This window comes from Lissotriton vulgaris, chromosome 8 (genome assembly GCF_964263255.1).
Source record: "Lissotriton vulgaris chromosome 8, aLisVul1.2, whole genome shotgun sequence".
NCBI lineage: Eukaryota > Metazoa > Chordata > Amphibia > Caudata > Salamandridae > Lissotriton > Lissotriton vulgaris.
Window position 1 is genome coordinate 1,184,654,916 of NC_141696.1, and position 11,501 is coordinate 1,184,666,416.

The window sequence follows — 11,501 nt, forward strand, 5'->3', positions numbered from 1 at the left end:
TGTGTAAAATTACTGCCAGTAACTTTTCACACTTGGGGAGCTTGCCACCAACATGGTGGAGATCAGAGTATAGGGAAAAGTATTAAAGTTAATTATTCTTTATAAAAAATAATATACAATATACATGTAGCATTAAACATTTATTATAAATCTAAAACTATTAAAATAAAATGGTACAGCACATTACCTCATCAAATTAAGCATGTATTCAATAATTACAATATATTCCTTAAAGTACTCCCATTTTTCGGAAAGTGTTAATATTTTATAGCCTCTCTCCCTTGTCCGTCCCACATTTACTACTAAAGCGTAGGGCTATGATTGCGGCTGTCTCCGCCATCAGGCTCCACATGTGAGTGATGAGCATTTTGTAAGTATGTGAGGGGTACCACTGCAGTGCTACCTCAGGTACCACAAAATGCAATTTGTGACTAGACCCCTATGTCTCCATAGGATCTACCTACCATGCAAAATTGAATATGTATATATGGTGCAATAAAGCTTGGACTAAGGGTAGCTTATTCATAGTTACTACTCACTAGAGAATCACATTCGTTTTATTCTCTTTTTTCTCAAATACTTGTATGTGTTGGTATTTTTATAGTTCAAACCTAACAAGGAAGAAACTGATTACTGTACATTGCAGGATATTGAGAGTCAATCTCTTGGATATCAGTGGGGAATTATGCAAATACATTTCGCATTTTTAGTCACAGGGAGATAAGTGACTTGCTCAGAATCACACTATGTTGAACTAAGCGCAGAGGCTGATATTCAGATCTGGTCCCTGGGTTCTAAACTTGGCACCTCTAGCCCACATCTCCTCCCTTGTGGTAAATTGGTTCCATTCACTATAAGAACTGTGCTGAATTCAAAGTTATTACAAAAGTATGCAATTTTTCTAAATTATTATTTGATTAATATAAATGTAGGGTGTACTTAAGATTTTAAATATGTTTTTCTACAGTTGTTTGTAGATGCAGGCAACAATGCAGCAATTATTACTTTGGAACACTGTCCGGTGATAAGTGGCGATGTGAAAGTGCGATTTGAGTCAAGTGCTGTAAGTATGCCCCAAAAGTATACAGCATAACACACATTTACATTTGTTTTAGATTCAGCTTTTCTAGAAGCACTACCCTTGATTTGTCCAAACTATTTCCTGATTCCATAGCAATCATTGTTTACTTACATTGTAGCGAGTAGTGATCACATGCAGTATTACATTATACTAAGAAGACGTGCTTGACTCCTGTTGTACATCCCCCATTTTTGAATGGTGCCCTCTGGACTGTTATACTCATTTTATTTGTTTTATTATGCACTTTTTATTTTATTTGGTTTTAGTTTCCAGTAGTCCATTGTCAGAGAGAGAGAGTCCTTTAGAAGTGACAGGTGCAGCTGGACTCCAGTTTTGAGTTTTAAGTTTTCTCTCCTGTTTTGCTCTGACACAAACATGTCACTGATTGGATACCCGCCACTGTTGGGTGGCGGGCTTTATGAAACCCTCACTAACATGTCTACACCACTGGCAAGCCTGTCTGCGTTAGTCTGTTCGCAGGTGGTGCTATACGCCAGGAGCCCTGTCCCTTTGTCCCTAAGACTACATCAAATACTCACCTACTAAGACAAAGACCTGCACAAACTCTCTTCCTGAGGTCAGTTACCTTACTCCTACCCCAATTCAGTCTGTACTCTGAACAACCACATTGATGTCCCAACTGTGGCCTCTCTATTATGTGCAGCACTTCCAAGACCTATCTCTGGTAACTCCTCCTCCCAAGATAGGACTAAACACCACAACCTCTCTCTGCCGTCTCTTTCCGGTTTCCTAATGAATGCTGACTTCATCTGTCTCACCGAAACACGGCTTATATGCTGTTCAGGACCTGCCATTGCTGCTTCCCTACCTGCCACCTACTCTGTGATTCACCATGACAGGGTCCACAAGATGCAAACCCGCACCAACCTCGACACAGAAATTCCCAATGCCGTAGGCATCATTTTCAGGATAGAAATCTCTCCTATGACCAGTAACGGCGCTCTTGTATACCACCCTCCAGGACACAAGCCTTCACTCAGTCTGTTCCTTTTTGTGGAGCCCTGTGTTTTAAAAGCACCCAACTTAAAGTTTGAAGGAGTTTTGAACTACCACCTAGAAGATTCGCTTAACTCAGAAAGTCTTAGACATATTGAGTCTGTCCAGGTCCTCATGCAAAATGCTATTTCTGCTACACATGCCGCGGGCCATATCTTGTATCCTATCTTCGACTGTCATAATCTTACTATAAATACTCCCCTTTCCCCTTGGTCTGGCCAGACCATGTGGCGGTCTTGTTTGAGATGTTGGGACCACACTTAAGGGGCCTTCCATTCATCAGGAAACTTTCTTGACCCGCACTTGGACTGGAATCAACCGAGATAACATGAGCTGTGCTCTGTCACGAACCCTGGTATAAATATCAATCCAAATATCACATCTAGTATGATCGCACACATGGGCACTGTCATCCTCAGGACAGTGGTGTATTCCATATTTGAGTTTCTGTTTGAATGGCTTCCCAGTGCCTTTTAAGTGGACATTAATCTGTTTTGGCCTGTACTGCTAGCAAAATGGATTCCCATTAAGCATGGGCGGAAAATTCGTTCCGCTCGCGGATTTTGCGGATTTTCGGTAAATTTGCAATCCGCGAACGCTCGCGAATTTACCGAAAATCTGCAAATTCGCACGCAGCGGATTTTTTTTCTTGGTGATACAATTTTTTCCGGCGTGCGGTGTAAGTTCGCAATTACGAACATGTAGGTGCGGCGGGCAGCAACAACCTCGCACTCGCGAAATTACAAAAATTGCAATTCTGCACAAGAAATCTACTAGCAAGCAGCATAGAACTTCTGAAAATGATGATTTTTATCAGAATAACTCCTCAGGTTGACATTTGCCTGCACTTTTTTGAATTTGAGGCCTTTTGATTTTCTTTGGATAACTTTTGGATTAGAAATCAACTTTCTCATATAAGCTTGTTTGGGGCATTACAGTTGCTGTAATGCTGTTCGGCAGAAAAACGAGTTTTGCAAAAGTGAAAGCATTCAGCAGGTTCAAAAGTTCAAACTCATCATTAGTAACCATTCCCTGTAGTGCTTCCTGACAATGGGCCCCTCCAGAGTTCAGTTGCTAGTTGCAACAATTGTATGACCCTGCTCTGACCCTCACAGCAGGCTCATAGAATAGCTACAAGTAGGCCACAAAGGTCCTGGAAAAAAAATTGCACTGCAACAGAAAGCAAATTACAGATAAGGAAGCAGGTGCCAGACTGGAATTTTAAAACAATGACACATTAATAAATCAACCCCAAATTAATTCATGTCAGTTGAAGCAGGCAGGTGTGCTTGCTTTTTCCCCCCATAATCTACAGTGATGATGAACCAGAGGGTGGCATTGATGTACCAGAGGGTGGCATGGGTGAAACAGAGGGTGGCAGGGGTGAAACAGAGGGTGCTGGGAACCTGTGATGATGAACCAGACGTAGAAACAACATAATCGCGACCGTTGCGAGCCGACATGTAAGTTCGCAATTGCGAACTGGTACAAAACCCTCGCGAACTGGCAGAAATCCTTGCGAACTGGCAGAAATCCTTGCGAACACAAAAAAAAAATCCGCAAATTCGCGAGAATTCGCGGATTTTGCGGATTGCGAGTTCGCAAATTCGCGAATGCCAGATTCGCAAAATTCGCCCATGCTTAATTCCCATTGTGTAATGCTGCTAATTTGTACCATGTCAAGTCATGATAGATTCCCTGCATACCTTCCTTTGCTGCTGGGCTTTCAGTTGGACTACGATCTTTCATCCTACACCACTCAGCATCTGGTCTGTGTATCTCACCCTTCTATTTTTTAGCTTCTCTTTATACCTTAGCTTCCACAAATTTCCTATGGAGATGGAGGGGACACTCCTGCTCAGCACGTGTGTTACTACTTCTGTACACAAACAATGCTATCTTGCAAACGTGTATGGAAGCAACAATGCATTAACTAAGTTTCTCTCCATGCTCTTTCTTTACAATGTAAGATGGCATTGAAGCTACAAGCACCCCAAGTGACAAGGAGAAATAGAGCACTGCTCTTTCTTGTTTACTTGAATAATATCAAAATGGAGTTTCAGAAATAATAACATGGCGATCCGGCACACATTTGTTAGCATTACCATTCAAACAGTTGGGGTTTTGGATTCGAAGCCTAACACAAACCTACTTTAATAATGTATTAGTGGCCCATGTTTGCATACAATCAGGCCTGACTTGTATGTAAAATGTATGTATTACTAGGAAAGCCCTGCAACACAAAACAAAGCTATTGGCATTTAATGTTTTCTTATGTGTCAAATGCTCATCTTGGTCGTTAGGGCATTTCACTAATTAAAGGAGTGTGGTTTAGGTAAAGTTACTACATACACATTTGTATTTCCGGTGTTTTAAAGGATTGCCTTTTGCCTGACCCCTCCCCTCCTCAGTCAGCCACTCTTACCTTGGAGTAAGCATACACAAAGCATCATTCTGTAAAGTGTATTTCATTTTGCAACTGAGAGGTCAAGTTGTAACTAACTGGTGTGTGGGTGCGCATATAGAAAGAAAGTACTATACGATCCAGCACAGTGCACAGTGGCTCTTCACAATGAGTCACAGTAATTGTGCCCAGGGTGCGTCTGAGCTCCATTTTACTGAAGGGATGGAGGCCTTGCAAGGGATATATAAACCCCTGTCTTTGCTTTCACAGTGCACTGACTTTGTGAACCATGCCTTTAAAAGGGGCAGGGGTCACAATACCAATAAATAGCATATTGCTAAAGAGATCTTGCAAGGAGCAGGCCGTAAAACTATTGTTGGCCCTGCACGTTGCGTTCCATGTCATCAACAGCTTCCACTTTGTAAAGTAACTGTTTTACCTTACAGCTTTATGGTGGTGTTCCCTTCAACTTTTGTGCCTTCCTGCTTCATTTCTCTGACCTTGTTTTTGGCGGTATTAGGACTCTGTGTACTTTACCACTATTAACCAGTGCTAAAGTGCTTGTCCTCGCTCTTAAACATGGTAATATTGGTTAATCTCCTATTGGCATATTTCATTTACTTATTAGTCCCTAGTAAAATGATTATACATGCACCTAGGGCCTGTAAATTAATTGCTAGTAATGGGCCTGTAGCGCTGATTGTGCCATCTACTTATGCATCCCTTTAACCATGCCTCAGGCTTCCATTGCAGAGCCTGTGTGTGCAGTTTACACTGCCCTATCGACCTTAAAAAATAAATCTTTTGCCTGGCCCAAACATTCCCTTTTTAAACATAAAGTAAACCCTACAGTAGGCCCTGGACAACCCAAAGGGCAGGGTGCAATACAGTTAAAAGGCAGGACATGTACTTTTAAGTCTTACATGTCCTGGTAGGGAAAAATCTCTCAACGTTGTTTTTCACTTCTACAAGGTCCATCTCTCCCATAGGATAACATTGGGATTACCTTATTACATTTAATAAGTGTAATTATCAATTGAGAAGAGATACCATTCAAGTCCGGTGTCTCTGGAATCACACTTTAAAATCTAAACTTATGGTGAAGTCGGATATTAAATTGCAATTCTGTAAATTCCACATTTAAAATGTTGGCATTTTCTTGCTTTAGCCATTTGGTGCCTGTAGCCTGTCTCTGATCACATGACTGGGGGAAGTTAGCAGTTGGGCTTTGTGTATTCTTTTCTAAACAGCCATTCTTTCTAAACAGCCAACACAATGGGAGCTTGGGTGCATCCCAATGGGCCATCTCTGGCAGAATGGGAGGGAGGAACTGGGCATAGGCTCACTTACACCTGACTAGGCAGTGTCCTGTCCACACAAAAAGGGCTCCATGCCCCCCTGTAGTGAGTCTGGAGCCAGAGCAGGCAGGGATGGCACCTGTGCACTTCAAAGGCATTTCTTTGAAGTCTCCCTCACTTCAAAGGCACTGCTAGGTATGAGTACTGGACTTCCAACACTACCACTTCAGTACACTTCTGGACCTATGGATACTCTTCCAAGAAGAAGGACTGCTGGTCTGCTGTAGGACTGCCACTGTGCTGAACTGCACTGTCCTGGACACCTGCTTTACTGTGCTGATCTGCTGCCTGCTTCCCTCTTGTCTGGGTGAGAAGGACTGCATCTGCATCTCTTGAACCCTGAACCCTGGGTGACTCTAACAGCTAGTTGGCTGGCCTCCTGATTTGAAGCTTCATGGACATAACATGCTTCCAACCTACTTCCATTTACACTTGGGGCCGTATTACATAGTGTGCCCCGAGGGCGCAACTGGCATTTGCCCCCGTTTTCTGTTCCCCCGGGGCACTTTGGTAATATAGAAGTGGGCTCAGATGCTTGTGTGTCCACTTCTATAATACCGATAGTGCTGGCGCACTTAAAGCATCAGCGCTATCAACAAGGATGTTCCCTCATTTGAATTCAGGCAAGCCCTATGCAAATGAGGGAATTCCTTTGACTCTTCGCCCACGCCATATTATAGACCTGGGCGCAGAGTCTAAGAAGCCATCTGCAGGGAGTCAAGGTATCCATGGATCCACCCCAGACTTCCTCTTGCAGGTGGGTGCCTCCGCATCCCAGTTTCACCGCTCATCAGAACCAATTCATTGCCTCGGCTACAAATTGCATCCCGACACCGAAATTCACATCGTGAGTCCCGTCAGCCGGATCCTCAATGTTGACGCAACAGAACTGCTCACCACAGCCTCGCCGAATCTCAGAACTAATGCATCGCCTCTGCTGCACAAAGCATCTTCAACGCGGATCCACACAACGCTCGCAAAGCAGGATTTAAGGTACTCTGTTGAGCAGGTCTGACTGTGTCCCTGTAGCCAGCCCGAGCTCCATCGTGGTAGGCCTGAACGGGTGACATTGTCCCAATCATTCATGATCAGGTATCCCCATACTTCTTTTTGGTTACATTTGTCACTGTAAACTTTAGAATTCGATAACTCTCGTCCTTCTAATTGGATTTTTGTCATTTTGGTTTTGTTTTATTAATTTATTCCAGAGCCATTTTTCTAAATTGGTGTGGAAATAGTTTGTGTGGTGTTTTCACTGTAATACTGTTTGAAGTGTTGCACAAATATTTTACACACTGCCTCTAAATTAAGCCTGACTGTCCTATGCCAAGCTATCAGAGGATGAGCACGGGTTAATTTGGGGTTTCCTTGTACCATACCCTGACTAAGATTGTGGTTGCTGCTTCACCAGGGCTTGGGCCCCAGTCAACCAACAACCCAATTACTAACCGTATCGATACATTTCCTTGTCAGTCAAAATAATAATAATCCACATTTGTAAAGCGCGAACAATCCCCCGTAAGGGTCTCCAGGCGAGAGAGTCACATGGTGCTGGGCTAATCTGCCACCGGCGCCGGGGATTGAACCGTGACACCCAGATTCCAGCGTCAGTCGCCCTGGCCGCTGCGTCACACCTCTCCCTCATAAGAGGGTTGGATGCCCCGGTACCATTTCCTTTCCTTTGCGACTCACAACGATTCACATTATTGCCCATTTAATTGTGAAATATGTGCTCTCAAGTTGAGATTTTGCATGCACAAAGCTGGCCATTTCAGGGCACGCATGCTTTGTGCCCACAAAATCCTTATAGTACATCTGCGCTTAAGAGTACACCAGTAAAATAGGAAGCAATCTGAAATAAGATACGTCTCTGTTTTATAGATAATTTTAGCTCACTGTGTAACACGAAGAACTTCACAGCAAGTTAATGTTTTTAAAATTGTACATTTTTAAATAACAGAAGTGTAAGTAACTCTACTTTTTGTCTCTTTAGGGGCTTCCGATAGGCTATGATGGTTGCCCGCTCTACTTCTGGTTCAACACTTCTTTTGTTGACGACAACAGGTATCTTATGATGCAATGCAATTTAATACTATTCATGCTGATGATATTTCAGTTCTCTACAAATAAATATAAATTATAATTCTTTTTAAATACACCAAGTAAGTAACCTAAACCTTGATGCCACCATGAAGGAAATCAAAAACGTTGATAGCTCGACTGCAGTCAAGACTACTCCCATTTCCCAAAGGCATTTGGATAATTGTGTGAACTACAAAAAGCTGTATTTAGTGAACCCACATACACAAGTATATATTGCTACTTTCCCTTGGTGCACCACACTGAAAATTTACTGCATGTTCCGCCTTTCAAATTTTTTTTTCATTTCCCACAAAGAACTGTAATTTTCACTGTTCATTGTCATGTGCAGGCCTTTGTTGTCATGGAAGGTTAAGTTGTGAACTTGTCTTTTCCAAAATTTTTTTAAAAAGCATTTATTTCCGATCAAGACGTGAGACTATTGAGACAGTCTGGGTATCTAGAACATTTTTCAAACTCTTCTACAGCAGTGTGGGGCATAGGGAGGTGGCAGAGGTATGGGGATCTGTGGAGAGGTGGGGGGCTGGAGCAACTTTGTGGGGAGAGTGGCACTGTCTTTGTCCTTTGGAATTGCATTGGTGCCAACAAGACGCAATGAGACCATTCTAGGTCAATTGCAGTGCCTCAACTGACTCCTTTGGTTACCATTTCTGTGCCAGGTGCTAGGACTTCAGAATGTCCTGAGAGCCACATACACTAATTCCAACATTCAAGCTCTTACTTATTTATTTAGGTTTTTCTAAAGATGCAGATTTGTGTTGTGTAAAGTGTATTCCCCTTCAAAGATTTCTGGTCCTCCTCGGGTGTCTTTGTTTGAGATTCTGAACTTGTTTATCAAATCTTGATCCACATTTTTCAGTTTTTTCCTCTTCTGGATAAGTAACAAGCCTGGTCAGATTTCAGGAGTTGCAACAAATTAATTAGATTTTTGTTTAAAATTGACTCTATTAATTGATGTTTGTGATGTTGTAGGCGGTGGGAGAGGAAAATAATGTTTATCCCTGAAGGGATTGCCCTCCGTCACAGGGTAAACAACAATTGTTTTGCAGGTATTCAGGAATCACCCTAAATTTCGCTGGTAATAGTTTTAAAATTCTCCGGGCCCTAATAATAAGTAATTCAGTCAATATAATATGTTGCAACAATGGTTGTATTCATCATTGGAAATTGAAAATTTTTGATGAAAATGCTTCAATGGATTTTGAAACACTATAGTGCTTGTAAGCTTACAAATCTGGCATAATGGAGGGTGTCTACACCATCGATCCTAACGTGAACATAAAACTATAGCGAAAGGATTTATATTGATTAATTTTATTTTAAGTTGCATTACATTTTTTTTTAAAAGGTTGTGTTGGGATTTCCTTTTTCTGAAAGATGTTGTGTGACCATGTTCATAGGCTTTGATAATTTATTTTTTATGAATGTAATTAAGAAACCCATGATGAAAAACTAAAGTATCTTTTCATCACATTGTCTGACAAATTATCCATTTGGAAAAAGTCTAGATTATATGCAATAGGGATACAAGGCAATTGTTATTCTTTTACATTTTAATATTGACCTAAATATTGTGTTCATACATATATTTTTACAGGCTTTACCTCTCAAGAAATGAGCTTGACAACCCCCATAAAGCAAAAACATGGAAAATCTATTCTGAAAACTTTGCAGTGGAGCTGATATTCATTGAGCCTTGACATCAAGAAGCTTTCCGATTTACTGGGATTCTCAAACAATCCAGTTCAACATTGTGGTTTTCAATGGAAATCCTTGAAGGCTAGCCCTACTTTTTGAGGAACGCCTTAAGATGTCCAACTTAAAGAATGACAGGGTCATTGTATTGGCCAGACGTTCAAATATGTTGTGAATGACTGATGCAGTCATGAAGAGAGAAAGATGTGTCAGAAAGAAACGAAGGGAACCCACATAATGACAATGTACAATATAAGTATTCTTGAGAACACAGCCTTTTTATTAGGACGAACAATGCCAAAATTAGTATCTAGGTTGTTATCACAGCTGATCCTTCTAATACACAATCACAAATTTGAAATATCTTTATCTGACCCCATCCTTGGTTTAAGGATCACAAAACTCTCAGGAATAATTTCTAGCACAGGAATTCACACCAAAGCTTGTCTAGACTCTAGAACTACCCCTCTCCCCTAACATGTATGAGTTTGCACAATCCATAAAAAGTGTGCTTGTAAGGGCCCAACAGCTCATGAGTTAGAGTTAAATGCAGATTTCCCTTTTGCCTTACTAATAGATGTTAAACGATATGTAAAACGTGTTGTGCTGTAATACAGGATTGCATTAATTGGTTTTGTGATTCCTAGTGTGTGACTTTTGACTATGATGCAATAATACATATGAATAACTGATATTTATGTCTGTGACAATCTATGTATTCTTGATTTGTGATGTGCTTTGATGGGTGCAGCTAAAAATGCACGTCAGTAAGCATCAGCTAGCTAACAGTCTCTCCTAGGTCTCTACAAGGACCACACATGAACGACTTAGAGTCCTGTGGTAGACTCTACTACTAAGTTAATTTAAAAAATGGCCACAATAACCATTGTGAAGTCCTCATAGCCTAACAAACCCACTGCAAAAAATCTGCTAGTGATACTTGGCAGAAGCGAATTAAAATTAACCCCCGACAACAGATCAGAAAAAATATGGTGGGTAGGAAAAAAACACCAGGTGCACCTAATACACACTGAGGTCAATTTAGAGTGATGGAACAGGGCGGAGACACTTAGAAAAATGGCATTCAACAATCTTGTAAGTGAAACAAGTCATCAGGTGCAATTTTGAGTAATGATACAGGGAAGAACCAATGAGCAGAATTCTCCACATTCAGAAACAAGCAGAATTAGAGAGAGATGCTATATTTTGGGTTAAACAGCTTTTTCTTTTATTCCTTGGTATTATATACATGATTGTAACACAAATTACTTTACATCCTAATATGCAAATCCAAAGTAAGCATTTACTACTTTTTCAGTAAGAGCTGCTTTAAGTGTCCTCATTGAGTTCGGGTGAAATCTCAGTTCTGCCCAAATGTACCATGCAAAGGCAAAGAAAGTTATTTTCTTCCTACCACAGCTTCCTCAATTGATAAAATGAATCTCCTTTTTAGGTCTCGCCTAGGCAGCGCATGCGCTGTCTCTTCAAGACATGCTGTATCTAATGTGTGGGCTTCAACCGACCCTTCGTTTTTCACTCGTTCTTTTCGGTGCCGTTCTGAAAATCTGGCTTTTCATTGGTCCCTTGGCAGTGTGTGTCCCTCCTTTTGGTGTTTGGTTCCCTCCCATGGCTACTGGCCCCATTACAGGTACTCCACCCCTCCTGTCTATTTGGGTTTAGTTTTTCTTCTTCTCATTTTCACTAAGGCATGGGAAGGCTCTCCTTACAGCACAGCTGCTCTCCCTGCTTTTCCATTTCAAGCGCAAGTGAAAATAGGGCTGTAACTTTTGTCACACTGCCCGTTTTCATGGTTCACTATTGCGTGCCTTTATTTGCATAACACGGT

General features: G+C 41.4%; 1 protein-coding gene across 4 annotated transcripts in view; it reads left to right on the top strand.

Annotated features, from left to right (window-relative positions):
* The window catches only part of LOC147698471 (phosphatidylinositol 3,4,5-trisphosphate 3-phosphatase TPTE2-like), a 308,096-nt gene extending 296,819 nt beyond the window's left edge, over positions 1-11,277 (top strand). For 3 of the 4 annotated variants that reach the window (XM_086935050.1, XM_086935048.1, XM_086935049.1), the window contains 3 exons: positions 968-1,063; positions 7,854-7,924; positions 9,558-10,637. In XM_086935050.1, the coding sequence (XP_086791176.1) occupies positions 968-1,063; positions 7,854-7,924; positions 9,558-9,660 (270 nt within the window). In that variant the 3' untranslated portion in view covers positions 9,661-10,637. Of the gene's footprint in view, positions 1-967; positions 1,064-7,853; positions 7,925-9,557 lie in introns of all 4 variants that reach the window. The other variant, XM_086935051.1, reaches the window with a different exon arrangement.
* Positions 11,278-11,501: the final 224 nt, after the last annotated feature.